Genomic DNA, 18,408 nt, shown 5'->3' with positions numbered 1-18,408 from the left:
ATTGACACAAACTGTTGAATACTGTCCACAGGAGCTGCATTGAATGCTACCTGTCTGCAGATGGCCAGGCCCCAGAAGAATGTGTGGACAAATGCAAGCTAGTTGGTGTGACCATCAGTGAAGAAGAAGGTTCTACTTCTCTTAAATTGCTTTTATTTCCTTGACATAGTTCTTGAGAGAGGCATAGTTCCTGAAACTCGGTGAATCAAGAGCTTTTTTAGTAGCTCGACCTTATTTGTACCAGGGTATTAATTCACTCACATTCATTTTTTAAGAGTAAATGCATTCTATAAGGCCAAAAATTTGATGGCTTGGGAAAGGACACGAGCAATTTAAAGTCATGGCTATTGTATTTGACCTCAGTTCTGTTGGCAAGTTCACCTCTACTTAGGAAATGCAATTGTAGAGAATTCCAGAATGCTATGTTTTTCAAAGTAGAAAGAAAGAAAATTGAGAAAATGGCTAAATGTTAGCCTCCAAACCTGAAATCGTCCTTTGTCATCGGATTGCCTTGTTTCAAGATAAGATGAAGCCAGCTGCAGAACCATGTTCCTGATAGCAGCTCCCAGATACTGGGTAGTCTCTGGTCAGTGGTCAGTGACCATCCCCCCTCCATATGCCTTTATGTCAACCTTCCAAACCTGGGCATTACATGACCATCCTTAATTTCATGTTGCTTCACCCCCAAAATACAAGAAGGGCCTGTTACCTTTAACTGCTGAGCAAACTCTGCTCTTGCTTTCATCTGTCATTTTAAATTTAATTACTTAAAATCAGATTCTTTCTAATGGCAAAATTTCACCTCAATTATTTAGCTTGTATTTTAGCTGGGAAGGCCATTTAAAAATTAGTTTCTGAACTTTAAAACAAAAGAATATGACTGACTCTTCCTGTAGGGACAATCTGGGAGAATTTGGTTTTGTATCATCCCAAATTGTCTGCATTATCATGCTGCTCAGGTAGAATCGCTGCTCTGCGCACATTAGCGATGTGACCAGGATCTATCTCAGGTGAAGCGAAATAATCCAGACAATAATTTATGACCCTCTAAGATATGTATCTTGAATAGATGGAATTAGAATATGGAAATTAATTTGTTTCCAAAATGGAATAAGTTAATGACCTTTTATATTGCTTTGAAAATGACTTACATTGTTTCAAAATTGAGAGTTCTGTCTGCACAGTTGCATTGCCTTAGATGGAGGGACAGGATTAGTGCTCATGAATCCCTCATCTGTGCTTTTCTGGTGACCAAAGATAAACATGCCAAATAGCAGTAAATTGGACAAGATGGTGTGTGCCTCGCACTCATGCCAAAGGTAAGATACATTAAAACACTGAGGAAGGCAGCATTTGTGGACTGTCCACATTAGTAACTAGTGTAGACTCTCAGTGTAGCCTTCTGGGTTCATTTCATAGCAAGCAGTGGGGATATTTACCAAGTGTTTCCCAGAAATGAGTAAAAATTGCAGAAAATGCCCTGCAAATGACTAGGACTGAATTCACTAGCAACATGGGCAGCCTAATGTGTTGAGGGAAAAAGGAGTAAACCTCACAAACATGTAAATCATGATGGCGTGAACCATGTAGTTATTAATACTATATTTAAGTGTATGATATTCTGAATAGATTATCGTAAAGTATTGTATTTAAGAGGAAGACAAGGGCTCAAGTGGCATTTAAATTATTTACATTATTCTTTTTGTGTATATGACTAACTTGTCTTCAAAATAGTAGGATACAACTAATTGTAACCCAGAAATGGAAAATAATAATTGGATTACTAATATCACTTAAAGCACTAATCTGGATGAATTTGAAAGAAAAATGTATTTGTCAGACTATGATTTAAAAAGTCACGTTTTTGATGAGCCCTTTTATAAGTCCTGTTTCCAGTTACTTACCTAGTTATGTCATTGATCATACTCCCCCCCTGAAATTATCACACTGTATTGCTCTTCCATATGGTCTTTCAGCAAAACATCTTTCTGCTAATGAGGTCATGGAAAGTAAATTAAAATAAGCTTAACTTTATAATCTGTATGAATTATTGCTCAATTCTGCTGTGGGTAACCTGGGTGAACACATTTGAGAATGAGACTTAACCTCATTCGTCCCATTTTACTGAGTCATGCTTTTGATTTACCCCAACATTCATGTTCTCAGAGCATTGTTACTCAAGTGTATTTCATGGAACACTAGCTCTGAAAGCATCAAATGGAAAAAGGCTCCCAGGATCATATAAATTTCGGAAATGGGAAACTACGTTTTAAATTTTTTTTGCAAGACTTCTGAGCGTTGTTATGCATATTGAATTAACTGTGTATTGTGAATCATTAGGAGAGGCAAGGGGAGGAATTAAAGTAAAAGAGAAATTCCCAAACTAAATTGACCATGGAACCTTATTTTTTCCTCTTGGGAAACTATTTTCTTTGAGAACTGCTAACTGATCCCAGAGCTGAGGTCTTAAAAGCATGGTCGTCTTAACTCAGTGGTGCAGAAGGTTTCTATGTTCCACATCCTTCTTGGACCTTCCCAGACCCTACCTCTTCAATCCTATTCTCACATTTCTTCTTTCTCTAAGTATGATTTCATGGACTGCCTGAGATCTCATTTTCATTGTATTATTCTAGAGGAGCAACTGTGGGTATTCACAAAGGAGGATATGAAATAAAGATCCATTTTTTTTTATGAACAACAAAAGAAAACCTTAGCAGCTACTTATGCAAATCTTTCGTTGCACATTTGATAATACTATTTCAATACCAAAACACTACAGAACGGGCTACATCTAGAGCCATAACAGTCACGAAAAGAAGTGAAGTAATTAAAGCAGTACAGGAGCTGCGACTCAAAGGTCATATTCTCAGTTCTATTAAAACTTTAAATAATCCTGGCAAGTAAAGTAAGCCTCCCTGGGCTTCAGTGCACCTATTTGAAAGAGAATAAAAAAGCAAGATTAATATTACTGAATACAGTATGATAAGCCATCCACATATTTGTCTACCTGAGAATAAAATGTTCTATTAAATATATTCAGGGCAGCAGAGTGAGCCTACTGCCACTGTCATGGCAGAGAGGGGGCAGAGGAAGGAAGAAAACAACACTCCAGTAAGAAAAAGCATAGTCCCCAAGACTTCACAAATCCTAGCTAATTGGAGTGAGGATGTAACCAGGGGTGCAGTGAAGGTGCCATGTAAAAAGAATCAAAGTGTGACTTACATGTGCAGGGCCATGTGCAATCGAACACATGAAATAACACAGATCACACTAATCAAGTGTTGCCAGAGGTTCCCAAATCTCTTAATCAGAATCATCTTCTTAAAAATGCTTATTAAATAGCTCCCTAAATGTACACACTCCTGTGCATACCACCAACCTCTCCAATGTGAATACCCAGGGCTAGGTCCCCAGAATCTATATTTTCCAAACTCCCAGGTGATTTAGATGATTGCAAACATTTGGGAATGACCAGATAAGAGTGATTTGTAATTAGATTTCTTAATATTCCCATGTAATAGATGCTTCTAATGGGTTCAAAAACTGTGCACTTAAATCTATTATCTGAAATCTTATTGATAATGCTAGATGTTTTACTATTCCCTGTTTTAATAGATAATACAAGGTATACTTCTACAGACCCTGTCAGGTTTTTTTTTTCTTATAAATTAAAGGCAAAAAACAACAACTTAATATTTCTATCTTTCTATGGATATGGCATTATTATACCAAAAATAGGCTATGATTTAATGTTTCTTTGTTAGAATCAGAGAAACACGTAGATTCTGTTTTAGTAACACATTTTTATTTTTAAACTAATGAGAGAGGTTGTAAGCCTAGGAAGAATATGTCCAAGATTATCTAGGACAGTTCCAGATCTAGCATTCTAACTCATTGTGTCATAACACGTTAATATTAGACCACATATCTTAAAAGTTTAGATTTAGAGCAAACTCATTCTATTTACAGGTTTCTAAAAAAGTGTTTCTAACTTAAAAGATAGGAGACCTGTTAATCAAGTTTGCTTTTTTGTTTTTGTTTTGTTTTTAATTAGGAAATTGCTGCATAAGTTTGGCCTAGGAGCTGGACCACTAGAATTTCTGAAAAATAGTACTGACATCTCAGATTAGTCCTTTTTTTTTACTTTATTTTCTATTTCCGTCATGACATTTATTTTCTGCCTCTTGAATAAACTTGATAAGAAAAAATTTCCATTTGGAAAATATTTGAGGATAACTGGATTATTTTTTTAATTAAGAAAGAAACTATCCTGAATGATAGGCAAACTCTCATTTTGTGTTCCTTTATCTTTATCCTGCTGGTCCCTGAGCTACATAACACTTGGGTCTCAGTGTCCTGATATTAATTCATATTTACTGTTGTGCCAGTATATGGGCAGCAATCGTGATTACGCCATTGGGAAAAAGGCCCCTTTAAAAGTATCAGTATCAGTTTGTACTATGCAAAGATGTAATTTAGACATCCTTCCAGATGCTCTCAGCAAGGAAGAACACATAGCCCCCTCATTACCATAATCAGGGCCATTCTATTCCCAAGACAGCTGTGGGTACCTGCCTTGAAGTACTTTCACTTTATTGAAATCCTGCCCACATCGGTTTGAGAGGTACATTTGACGGTCAGTCCTGATTGACCACATCTGGAACTATTCTTCTGGAACATGAGCAAAAACTAAAACCTGACTTGGGAAAAAAAAAAAAAAAAAACCTATGCCTTTTCTACTCCTATTCTGCAATACTGAAAATTCTAATTTGCATATTAAACTCAACTACTTTGCTTTAAAAATAATCTCTTTTGGAATCTCATTGAACCTAATGAATGACTCCTTTATCTGCAGATTTCTCAAAGGATAGTTCTGTTTCCTGCTCCCTGCAAGGAGAAAATGAATGTCTTATCACATTCCTAATAACTACAGATAATGAGGGGAGAACCATCATTCACAGCATCAGTGAAAAAGGTGGGTGGCTTGCCTTCCGTTGTCAATGGCAAGTGACACTATGTGGGAGATGAGAAAACAACCGGGAAGTCACTTTGGGCAGCTTGTCAGGAAAGACATTTCCAAGTTTTTGATGGAGTGCCTCTACTTTCTCAAGGATTGAAAGATGTCTGTTAAAAGGTTTGATGTGTTCCAGTGTCTCTTATTAAGAACAGATAACAGGATGACTTGTATTTGCACCGATCATTTCCCTGAAAGCTGGCTGATTAATTGTAGAAACGTGAGCAGATTAAATGAAATGCAGATGAAAGGTATGTCTTTAGGAAAGGCTAACAGAGAGGTGCGTAGCAGTTTTTAAAAGTGAGTTTGAATCACGCGAACCTTGGTTCAAATCTAAGTAAGAGCTGCTTGACATTCTGGAAGACACTTGCCTCTCGGGTTCTCTGTTTCCTCATCTGTAAAATGGGAAAGGTAATAGTACTTTCTGGTAAGTGCTGACTCAGCATTAAATGAAATGATGCACATAAAACATGTCACAACATGTAACTAACAGTGATGGGTCGTTAAATGCTAATGCTGAGTCAGAAATGACTCAAAGCAGCACATGAGGAGGGCTGTGATCTATAAAGGATACCAAGGAGCCCATCGCTCCTGTGGGTTTTCACCCACACCAACTCATCCAGTTTGGGATTTGGGAAACCCTCAAATAAAAATTTCATATTCAGTGGAGAGAAAAGGTTATATTAAGTAGAGAAGAAAGTAATGGAGAAGGTACTTTTGTTGAGATGATTTCAAATTTTAGTGGGTATCGGACTCACCTGGGAAGCTTGTTAAACATGTCTGTATCCTGAGCCAGCACACCGACGTTTGGCCCAGGACCCTGCATTTTAACAAATGCCCCTGGCGACTCTGATCCGAATGGTCCCCAGGTTTCCCTTTGAGTGACTGCTCTAACAGCCCTGGCTGTGTTCCCACCTACTCACAGGTGCCTCACGTTTTCTGTCTTCAATTAATGGTGTGTTTCTCTCTGCACCGTTCCTGCAGAAATGGCAGCTGCATCAGGTCAGACCTCAGCAGACCTTGTCGGCAACCTCCTTCTCCCACAAAGAGCTTGGAGCTTATGTTCAATCTCAGAAAATAGGGGAAGGGCAAGCTAAAAGGCAGATCTTTGTTGTAACATGTACTTGTTTACCATGTGCCGATAAAATGTGATATCAATGCACTGATAAAATAGTATAGTCCTGAAATCAAAAGTATCAAATTGGTATCACTTAGCATAACAACCAAAGCAATGTCAAGGTAACCAAAAAGTAGGTTCAAGACATTATAACCTGAACAAGAAAACATGATCAGAAAAATATCCCATCACAGTGCTGAGGGAGAGGGAGAGAGAGAGAGGCTGGCACAGTCCAAGAAATGCGAAGATGATTGTGAACTTGGCCTTGAAGCTCAGGTGAGCGGAGTGCTCCAGGAGACTTGCTCTTGAAAAATCTCATGTAAATCGATTTCTTTGAAATGCATACATAAAATACATCTTAAGGCCATTAGTTTAGGAAACATAAGGTGAAGGCTGCTTTGCAAGGAAGAATTACTTTATAATACAAAAACACTCGCCTCTTCATTATCTGTCTCCTAAAGTCAAATTCTCCAGCTACACCTCAACCCATTTGTAACTGTGGCAGTGGTCTTAGCTATCTTGAAATCAAAGCCATCCCTTATGATACTGATTCTATTGAAAAAAATGAGTTCCAAACAAAAAATTCTTAGAATCAAGCCCTGTTTTTAGTTTGGAGGCTTTTGTGTCTAGTTGGTGATTTTTTTTTTTCTCAGTGATAAAACATGCCTTTGGCTGATGAATGCCTCCTCATTACCGAACTGTTGTCTATTCTTTTGTTCCTCCGCACAGTATGAGAGGCACATCAATGTGCCATCCTTCCGAGCACACACAGATGCCCCGATGCCTTTTTATTGTGGCAGTTTCTTAGCCCTGTGCTTTTGTAGTCTGGAAGAATGAGGGGAAAAAATTACCTCCTGAGGCTTAACAGGAGTCACCTGAGGGCTTCAAGGATGCCTTTTCCTCAAAAAAAAAAATCCCCACATTGTTGGGTAGGCCTGGCACTTCCAGGAGCCAGGAGAGGAGAGCCTGCTCCCCCAGAAGTTGATAGTCCCTCCCCTCTCACAGCTTTAAGACTAGAGAGTCCCAAGGTGGCCAGTTGGAGGCTTGGGTAGAAAAGAGGCAAAATGAGAAAGGAGGAAGGGGTGGGGGAGGTTAATGATTCCCAGGGTCCTCCAAGCAAATTGAAAAAGAAACTGAGGGAAGAGTCGCCACCAGGGTGCTTGTGGACAGAGGCAGAGCTCCATTCTCTTCTTTCTTACATCTGGAGGGAATTTCAGATCTTAAGAGCCACATCAGCATCAAGGAATGAGAGCTGGGGAGCCTTCCTGGCTGGAAGGTAACTTCCTGGTTAGAAGGTTCCAGAAGACTGCATTTGTTGTAACAATAGTAAAATAATAATATAATAGAAGCTCTAATTTATTAAGCCCTTACTGGTACCATATGCCAGATGTTGTTCTATATGTTTTGCATGTACTAATTCACTTAATAGCCTCGACAACCATATAAAGCAGGTAGTACTATTATTTTTGTTTTACAGGTAAGGAAATTGAGGCATAGAGACATTAAATAATTTGCTAAGTCTTGCAATAATTAAGTTCCAGGGCTGGTTGAGGAACTCCCACAGTCTGGCTTGGAGCCCATGCTCTTAACCACTGTACTATACTGCCTCCCACTGGCTGCAAAATCATAATAAATGCCTGAATGGCAAAAAGATGTGTTAGCTCAGCATTGTCCAACAGAACTGTTATGCAAACCATATATGTGATTTTAAATCTTCTAGTAACCATATTAAACAGTGAAAAGAAACAGGTAAAATGAATTCTATTTACCATTATATCGAAAATATTATCATACCAAAATGTAATCATAAAAAGTATTAATGAGATATTTTACATTTTATCCATAACCAAGTGCTCAAAATCAGTGTGTATTTTAACACTGGCAGCACAGCCTAATTTGGAAAAGTCAAGTCTCAAGCACACAATAGGCACATGCAGTGGAGCTACCAGGTAGGGCAGCACAGCAAGGTTAGATACTCAGGACCTTAGAAGCAGGTGCAGCACCAACCTGAACTTGAGGACAGAAAAAGGGGAACAGTGCACATTGCACACAGTGATAGAAGTGACCCTCTTCTCCCACCAAGAAATCTGTCTTCAGTCTCAAGAAATATCAGAGTACGAAGGGTGAAGATCTCTGTTGTGTAAGACCTGCTCTGGCACTTGGGCCAAAATTTTTTCTTGATGTAAGAAATGTACATTTCTTAATGTACAATTCCCAAGGGCCTTAATTTCTTCAAATAATTATCTCTGCCAGTCTTCACCCATTCCTCCTTTATTCCCTACTGGAGGGTCCCCCTAATTCACATCTGGCTGCAGGGTCTTAGCAAGCTTCATCTTGCTATGAGCAGGAGCATGCTACACCCCACCCCAGACATTTCTTAGCCAAAGATGTAGCCAGTGTATATTTTCATTGACATGAGCCTGCTATTAATACCTTCTTTGCAGGAGTGTTGCTAGCCTATTAGAGGCAGCCATGGTTCATTTGCTATGCTAGAATACAGTCTTTAGATCTTCCTACTATAATAAGCTATGTCATTAGCTCCTTTACTTATTTCTGCATAATCTCCTTGCATGGTTTCTTGGCCAAAGAATAAAAGTGTGTGAGGCCAGGCATCGTGCTGTTAGGGGGTCATTAGTCCCACTCAGATTCAGATTGGCTATAGATCCTTACCTTAAAAACAGCATGACTAGTCCTATGTGTTTTGTTCTCCTTATTAAATATATAAAAGCAATAAGAGGATAAACTTAGAATGATTCATTTCCTCCCCAGATACTGTGGATTTTGCTTCACTTCTTGCAGAGGGATGCAGATATTTAATGATAATTTCTATGTGTGATTTTCCCCCAAAAGCAAGAGGAGAGTTTAATTACAATGTTTCATTAAGAAATGTATCATCTCCTAGGCATATTGCAAGGATTATTAGTCATTCTACTGTCAATGAAGGAAGGTGCTATATAATTGCAAAATTATATTAATACCATCAATGGGGCCAAAATAACATTTCATAGGATATTTGAGTTGAAAGGACCATACAGAACATCTAATTTTCCAAACTTCCCTGAAGATAAGAATCACTTGGAATACCTTTAACAATAAAAAAAAAATCTGTGGACTCATCCAAAACCCACTGAATCAGAATTTTTTGGAGGTCGTCTAGGAGGCGGTTTAATAAGCATGAGCCTTTCAGCTTATTGTTATCATCAGGAAAGTTCGGGAAACACTGAACATTGTTTTACAGATAAGGGTCCTGAGGCTCAGAGATATCGAGGGACTCGATGGAATTCACACAGCTACTGTACATCAGATGGGAACTGAACTCACCCCTCCTAACTCTGGTCCAAGAACCTTCCAGAAAACCATAGCACTGCATTAGGGTTCAACAAAATAAAACTGAAAGCCATCATTGTCTTCTGTCTATTAAAAAAAAGAGCAGCAAATAGTAATCTTTCAGAAGACAGATTGTATATAATTTTTACTATAATCTCCTAGACTGCTCATGATTCAAGAAGATCCGTGGAAAAATAATTACGTGTGCCACACACATGCATTTCATTTCTACCTTATGATGTACTCAGAAGAGACCATCTTTAGTGACAAAACTAGCCTCATTCTTGGTCCCTTAAATATTCCATGTGCATTAATTGTCACTCTTCTGGATTCTAAATCCTAAGTCAGCCATCACGTGTGTATCCATTTACTTTGAATAACTAAACTCTTCCTTCTTTTGCTCTACTTTGAAGGAATGTAGGGCTATCCTTCAACAAATTACTCATTTTTTAAAATTTCAGCAAGACAAAAAGATGTCAACATTTACCCTCTACTGCATAAAAAGCATAGACGGAAAATCCAATGAAAAATGTCTTTGCTACGTCAAAACGTTACTTGTACTACCTTCTTATCATAATTTTCTTTGTTTCCACAGATTGTCCAAAACCTCCAAACATTCCCATGATCATGTTGGGGGTTTCTCTGGCTAGTCTTCTCATCGGGGTGGTCCTACTGTGCATCTGGAAGTTGCTGGTCTCATTTCATGATCGTAAAGAAGTTGCCAAATTTGAAGCAGAACGATCAAAAGCCAAGTGGCAAACGGTATGTGAACACTTAGGGTTACTCCTTGCCGAGGGGAGAAAGAGCCTGGTGGAAGGGACTGAAGGGCTCAGCTTTCTTCTGCTCTAAGAGGCAGTTCAATCTTACATTCTCTCTCCACCACTCTCGTCAGGACCCTAAGGGTTTTGATTTCTGTTCTGCATGGGGGGCAAAAGAACCTGCATCCACTCTCTGGACCTAGATGGTGCTCGTAACATATCTGCCTCTCAGTGCAGAGGGATTGCCACCACTCTGAAGAGTCTCATTAAACTTCTGATGTAGCTACTTGGGGACATCGAGGAAGCAGATTTTATTTAGTACTCCTCACCACTCGGAGTATCCCTCAGGCTACACATGATAAAGCATAAGTGCTCTATCTAAACATTTTTATAAATTGGTTAGGTTATAACCAATGGAATAATGTGCATGTATAGTATGTTCATGCCAACTTCTGCGGAAATACTTGTTACTGATATTATGGATTACAAAGCAAAGTTGAGAAGACTTTTTAAATACCATGCAGTTAGTTTTCCTGAATAACATAAATTTTAAATAGCTCCTTGAAAAAAAAAAAACCCCAAAAGTATCAACCTTTAAATATATGGACTCCATAGATATAATTTAAGTGTCTTCTCTTCACAGGAGGCAAACAGAAAACAGAACTGCAGTTTTTTTGTGTTTCTTTTCCACTGGAGAGATAATTACATTTCTAGAGATCCATAGAAACAATTTCATGGTTTTAATTTCATCTCTCTATCTCTAATGGTGTGTCCAGCTATCTAAAAGCAATTATCTTACATTGCTGATTCTACAAACAGTGATATCACTGGAGAAAATACAAACACAATGCTTTTGGGGGTTCATTGGCCCCAATAAATTGAAGTTAACACTTTTTTCTCTAAGCCTATAACAATATCTTCAATTCTAAAGCAAATGGAAGTTTACATTTTGGATAAATTTATCTTGAGAAGGGATGTTTATACTTTATGCAGTTATTTCAAACTAATCATATTATATGGTGCAGGACAATGGACAATGAAAATTCTCATCTATTTTATCTTCCCATTAAAAATTCCTTTAGATACAACAAGCAGATGCAATGTATGGATCTTGTTTGAAAAAATACAAGTATAAAAATACATTTTTTGGACAACTGGAAAAAGATTAATACACACTGGGTGTCAGAATGATAGCAAAGGCATATGTTTAATTTGATTAGGTATGATAATGGCATGATGACTTTGTAAGACAATATCCATCTTTTTTAGAGATGCATACTGAAGGAGTGACAGGATATGAAGGCTGGAGTTGGTTTTGAAATAATTCAGCCAAAAAAAGAGAGTGGGATAGTTGAAGCAGGTGTGGAAAAATCTTGCTAATTGAATCTGGGTGATGAGTCTATGGAGGTTTATTAAACAGATTTCCTCTTTTTGTGTATCTCTGGATGTTTCATAATTAAACAGAATTCTTCAGGAAAGTAAATTGTAGGTTTGCAATGGGGATATAATTTCTCCATTCCTAACCATGTAAACTATAACCAGACAGGTTAGCCTGGTGACTCAGAACACAGTGCTCATGAGGCCAAAGTTGTGGGACAGTTAACTTCTCCTGATCCCACGGTCACAGATGTTATTTTTAACTTTCACCAACTGTCGAGCAAGTGCCTGGCAATGGTGAGAAAGGCAACCAGGCAAAAGAAAGTGGTTAAGTTGGCACAAAGCAAAAGCAGCAATTAATTGAACAACCACCCGCCCTGTGAAATAGTCTTGGTATTCCCATTTAGAAGTTAAGTAAACTGAGGCTCAGAGACATTAAGGGACTTTCTAAACTTTCAGTGCATGGTGGAGCTGAAGCCCTAATTGTTCATTGTTCTTCCAGGCACAGTCTTTGGTTGACCATTCCAGAAATAATAAGCAGGTGTTCCACAAATAAGCACTTGGGCAATTATGTGATGTGTATCTACTAACTAGTACATTTTAATGTTCTCATACAAAGGCATGAGTACTAACAAATGATTAATATCTTTAAAATAACATTTTAATTAACAGCTAATTTCCCCCCAAACGTGCATTGTTCTCCCTCAGGATGTAGAACATGACTGAAATTCAAATGCTGAATTTTTACTGTTTCTTCATCTAAAATGGGACAAAAACATGCATTAAACAGATAAAAGCATAAATGAAAAATATTATTCCCTTGTTAAATGGAGTTTCTTTGAATAACAAATGTTTGATGTTCCTGACTAGATAATGACTGGGTAATAATTATTCACTTGGATGCAAAAGAGTTTTAATTCAAATAATTCAGTTCAAATTTCACTAATCTATGCTGCAAGAAAAAAAAAATGTTTCTCAGTGCACACATATAAGGGTCTTCAATTTAATTCAGTTTTTATCGAAAACCTATTTCTTCTTTAAGAGGTGAATATGACTGGTCTTTAAAACCCCAGGGGATCTGCAGGGACCATAGGGACAGTTGGGTCTCCTGACCCGTAAGGACCCCACTGGACTCTTAAGGTAACGGAGCTCAGGATGGAAAGATCTTCACTCTTAACTCTTGCAACAGTCCATTATAGCTGTAAAGAAAGGTTACCTTTCTATTATGCTTTTATAATAAAAATAACACCCCCTCCCCACATACTCTTTATGGAAACACAAATGGAAGATATTTAAATTCATCTTTGATTAGACATTTTCTCTAGGATGACAAGTCATTAACTTGAGGCAAAAAAAATATCCAGCTTGACATTTCTTGCAGTCGTGGATTGATTTTGTACTGTGCTAAGCAAATCAGGTCTGCATTTGGCAGTTAGGCGATCATTAAGGAAGCTCTGGGTCATGACAGAGAGCTTTCTTATTACCGCTTCTTCAGGGCTGAAAAATGTGCCATTGCATTTGCAAAATTCACAGCCTAAATTAGCACTCCCAGACTTCTGTGGGAATCAGCCTGGGCACCCAGATGGTTAGGGGAAAGCTGACCTTGTCGGAGCAGTGGAGTGAAGACTCGCCAGGAATGGAGCAAGGCTGAAGCCTGCATCTCAGCAGGAAATCCTATATAGGGAGGTCGCACCTGCATGTCACTGGGGGAGGCAGGACTGGACATTTCCACACTCCCTCCTGCCAACACAACTCGATGTGGGTTATCACCCTGGTTATCATCTGGGGTCAGGAAACATCCCACCACGCACACCCCCCAACAGCAATACGTACTTGCCCTTCTTCCACTTTTACGCTTCCACCTTCCCAGCCTGTATCCAACACATTCTACAAGCAATGGCCCTATAACCAGCTTTGCAAGAGATGCTCAAAATATTGCAGACCTGAAGAGATGAAGTTGCTTTGATATACAGAATAAAAACTACACAATTGAAATTAAATATTCAACTAAGTATCTGCAGACTAACATTGTGTTATTCTGTCAATTGCATCTGAAATCACCTTGTTTATAGTGCATATCGATGATAGGAAGTGTGAGATGTGGGTGCATTTCAGTTTGTTTGACATGATGTGGGGAGGGGCCCGCAAACCAGCACCTGCTCCCACAGAGCTGAGCTGGTCCCGCTCACAGCCCGTTTCCTCCTTCAGAGTGTCTTTTCTGTCACGAGGCTCCCTTTTCCTCCAGGACAGGCTCCACCATCCCCGCCAGCCTGCACCTCTTAATTTTCCCATCTCGCTTCTTCAATCGAGTCCCTTATTCAACTGTAACCGACTAGCTTCTAGTCTCTAATATTTAATAGAATTCCATACATCATTTTTGCTTGCAAATGAGACTCTACGTATATCTAAGACCACATCAGTCTGCCTTTTGCCTTCAAAATCCCAAGTTCTTGTGGCAGGGAGACTAAATATGAAGTGCAGGTCCCTCGGAATACCCAAGCTGATCTCAGGAGCAAAAGCGACATGGCAACTTGGCCATCCCCCACCACCAGCCAAGGAACCTCTTATCTATTTACCCTCATTACAGAGATAGCATCTCTCTTCAAAGGCACTCGAAGAGAGATGACATGTCACACAGTCAGAGGTCAGGCCTGGCTTGGGCAATATAAAAATGGGAGCAGGTGTGATTCCTGCTCACCATGAGGGCACTGCAGCAAGTACAAGGGCCCTGAGTGGGACAGGACAGGGAATGTTTCTCAGTTTTCTTCGGTACTCCTGAGAGCTGAAGGAAATGTACTGAGAAAGGAAATGCGATGATGCTTTTTTTCAAAATCTATGCCTGGAAATTGCTAACATAGTTCTAATTCATGGAATAAGGAGACCAAAGTATAATATTTTATAACTTAGGGCAGGGGTCCTCAAACTTTTTAAACAGGGGGCCAGTTCACTGTTCCTCAGACTATTGGAGGGCTGGACTATAGTTAAAAAAAAAAAAAACTATGAACAAATTCCAGTGCATACTGCACATATCTTATTTTGAAGTAAAAAAAACAAACGGGCCAAAATACCCACACGTGGCCCGCGGGCCGTAGTTTGAGGATGCCTGACTTAGAGGGTCAGAGGTGGTACCTGGGCTCCATACATACTCAGTAATGAGCTTAGAAATGTTAAGAGTACCAAAGCCATGGGAGAAAATCTCTTTATAGCCCCCTCCAAGACTTAAAAGAAAAGTAAATTCCAAATATGAAGAAAAGCTAGAAATAAGAACTAAAACGAAGAGGCCGGGTTTATTGAGCATTTACTATGTGCCAGGCACAGTGCTAGTACTGAGTACTTGACCTCACTGGAAGAGACAGGCACTTTGTTAATCCCTCTTTGAGGGATCAGGACACAAAGGCTCAGAGTTGCTTCAGTAAGGTCACGTGGCAGAGCTGGGTTCGAACCCAGGCTGTCTGATGCCAAAGCCTGTGTGGCCAACCTTGGGGAGTGGGAGAGAAGCAATTCTTGTTCCTGCCTAGAACAACTCGAGATTGGTCCCCCTGGTCCATCTGGCCACAGCACCCCTGCTGTTGGTACCTGGAAGCACATCTACCGCCCAAGCAGCGCAGCTGATCCAGGCATCAATCGGCACACAACCTCCCCACTTCCTGAAGAGCAAAGCCATCTTGCCCGACCTGCCTTGGGAGGGCCATTCTTTCATGACCCCAGAGTCCCCGCACCAGTTCACCAGTCTCTTGTAAACTCTCCGCTTTGCACACTGTTTTATCCAGTAAGCAAAAGCCAACTCATTCTTTTGCCATCCAGAGCAAGTGTTATCTGCCCCAGGGATCTCTCCCTGCTCCTCCCAAGCAGCTGGTTGCTCCCTCTTCTGAGTTTTGATCTCATTTTAGCCAAGATTATTTGTGCCCTGGTTTGATGCCCCTCACCAGCAGCACGTTTCTTAAAGGCTTACTTTGTTGTTCATTTTTGTATGTTTCTACCAGTTTCACTTTTTACTTTTTTAGCTTTCATTTCCCTTTTGGTTCACCTATCAGTGTTCATGCTATTCATTCAGTAAATACTGGGTACCTACTCTGGGCTAGGTACTCTTCTCAGTGCTGGGAAAACAGCGTGAACAAAACAGCTAAAGTCTTGTTTTCTATTCCTGAATTAGTGCATTTCCAAAAATGGTAAGATCTTTAGAATGTGCACCTATGGGATTGGTTCTGCATATTAAAAAGAAATGAAAATGTACAAAGTTTAAAATGCTAACAGTCTGAAATATCAAAATAATCAAAATTGTTCCAGTGGTTTCCAAGACTGAGCTTGACTCTCCTTTCCCAATTTGAGCTATAATGAAAATAGAGATAATAAAACAGGATAATAACAAAACGTACATACTTTCATTTGAATCTTTTTTTTTTTTTTTTTTTTTAGGGAACCAACCCACTGTACAGAGGCTCCACTAGTACTTTTAAAAATGTAACCTATAAACACAAGGAAAAACAAAAGGTGGACCTTTCCACAGATGGATAGAACTACTGCATGGAAGGAAAAAGTCTGTTTCACTGATACGAAACGTTAAGGCACTATTTAATTTTCCTTTCTTTGTTGCTTCAAAATGAGGTTGGTTTAAGATGATAATAGGTCGTTTGGAGATCAGTCATCCTCTCTATGAAGGTGAGAGACTATGTTGACAGGTTCAAAATAATCAAGAAGAGGAATATCCTTAGCAAAGAGGTGACTTTGGGGATCCTTTGACGAATACTAACTCTGTTGCATTAATACCTCAAGAAATCATCAAAATGATTCATGGGGGCCTGATTTCCATTTGAAAAATGTTTGAAATTAGAATCTCATTTGTTTTGGGGACACAGCTACTTGAGGTCTTTGTCTCAGCAAAGACACGAAGCCCATATGTTCACGCTGTATATCCACATTCATCAATTATTTCTAAACCTGTAGTAAATCTGCTATTTCATACAGGAAGATTTTTTTAAAAATCTATGAGAAATGAGATTCTGATTTTACTTCAGCTGAGAGGATGCAGTTCTCTCAAAGATATGCCAAACTTAAGACTGAAAATTAAGCGTTAATAATTTCTGTGAATTTGTATGCACCTAAAAGTCAGGTACACAAATAAGTATTTTATTTATTTTACAGGTGAGGAAGAAGTAATTTATAAATTAAGAGGTCACCTGTAAAAAACAAAGATAACAACCCCATCATTTAATTTATCTTTAAATTACCTGAAAAATAATCTTCTACACTGGTTTCTTTCTTGATCCTGAGTTTTCAAACTACAACTCCTCCCCTATTTCACAGTCTTCTAAACCCCATACAAAAGTTTTCATTTCTCTTTTTAAAACTTACTTTAAATGGTCACATAATTTATTCAAAGAGAGCTCCACTAATTTTAAAAGAACATGGATTAAACAGCATACAATTTTGAATGGTTTTAAATGAAGAGTACACAAGTCCCTCATGAATTATAGGCTTTTTAATTAATAATCTTTTCCCATCTGTATGGCCCAACTTGCACATTTCAGCTGCATTGGTGGATATGCATCATATATTCACCTTAAGAAGTTAAGATTTTACCTGCAAAATACATGTGCGCAATTAGGGATCTATCAGCTGATTAAAGAGATAGACTCCGTAGAATATTATTTGTTATAGTTATGTTATGACTCCTTTACAAAGCACTTTTATCTCATTTGGTCCTTTTAAGGAAACTAAAGCCTAGAGAGTGAGCAGAACTGGGTTCAGAATCTAGATCTTCTAACTCCAAGCCATTTCCTCCTCCCACTGCACAAAACTGCCTCTTTTGTCAGTGAAATAATAGAAGGACTGTATTTGTTAAGCAATAACTATCATTTGTTTGAAAAATGTACTGAGACTACAAATAACATTTAAACTACTGGGATATATTAGAATTCTCTACCATCCCTAAAATGTTTATTACCTTTGATTAAATTGTAATGTGAAGCCTTTTACTAGGTGAATAGATGATTATGTAGTGGAGGCTTTGCAATTGTCCGTTGAATCAGCATAATCTATAATTGTCTTCGGTTCTACCAGATAGATCTGTATACATTTGATCACTTGGAGACTTCCTTTTTTTTCCCCCTGGTTTCTAAATAACTCAGGTATATCAGACATTTAGGGAGTGTGTGGCTATATGAAAAGAATTACTAAACACTCACCTTGAAAATCTGAAGGGCTGATGTACCCCTCACGTTTCTGATTGATGCCCAAAACTTAGGGAAAATGTATAGCAACGTGCAAGTTGCAATACTGATGATATAACAGCACTATTCTCCACATGGACTTATTGTGGTATTTTTCATATTATTATTGAAATGAGATTTTAGAAAATAGAAGTTTCCTTTGAGTGTGTTTTAGGGAAGATAGAGAAGAATCTCCTCTTTCTCTGAATCCTGTTTTGACCCAAGGCAGGACCTTGAAAAGGCCAAAACATTAACAGTAGTACTTCTGTTCACTGAAGAGTTATGTTACATGAAGATACATTGTTTTTTTTTTTTTTTTTGTAAGTTGTGGTATTATATTTTGGTGTTGATATAAATAAACATGATAATTTAAACAATGAACCTTAGATGGATGATAATTCCTTTTATTTACTTGGTACAATACCCTCTTCTTGGATTTCTGGATCCCTCTGTGACCAGCTCTGACTGCCTTGCTGGTCTCAGTCTAGGGCCAAGGAGAACAGACAGAGAATGCCACAGAAGGCAGGAGGCGGAAGGGAATGGGATGTACTTTGATGCCTGGTTATGGTATTTACATCATGAGGCCTTTTAAAACAGGCCTGCATG

At 38.7% G+C, this 18,408-nt stretch overlaps 1 protein-coding gene across 3 annotated transcripts in view; it reads left to right on the top strand.

Annotated features, from left to right (window-relative positions):
* Positions 1–18,188, top strand: part of ITGB6 (integrin subunit beta 6) — a 128,530-nt gene extending 110,342 nt beyond the window's left edge. For all 3 annotated transcript variants that reach the window (XM_012745274.3, XM_012745273.3, XM_012745272.3), the window contains exons 15-18: positions 32–129; positions 4,856–4,975; positions 10,054–10,220; positions 16,010–18,188. In XM_012745274.3, the coding sequence (XP_012600728.2) occupies positions 32–129; positions 4,856–4,975; positions 10,054–10,220; positions 16,010–16,108 (484 nt within the window). In that variant the 3' untranslated portion in view covers positions 16,109–18,188. The remainder of the gene's footprint in view (positions 1–31; positions 130–4,855; positions 4,976–10,053; positions 10,221–16,009) is intronic.
* The last annotated feature ends 220 nt before the right edge of the window (positions 18,189–18,408 follow it).

The sequence above is a fragment of the Microcebus murinus genome, chromosome 8 (genome assembly GCF_040939455.1).
Source record: "Microcebus murinus isolate Inina chromosome 8, M.murinus_Inina_mat1.0, whole genome shotgun sequence".
Classification (NCBI taxonomy): Eukaryota; Metazoa; Chordata; class Mammalia; order Primates; family Cheirogaleidae; genus Microcebus; species Microcebus murinus.
The sequence above is the reverse complement of the archived record's forward strand: the minus strand, read 5'-3'. Positions and strand labels throughout refer to the sequence as shown.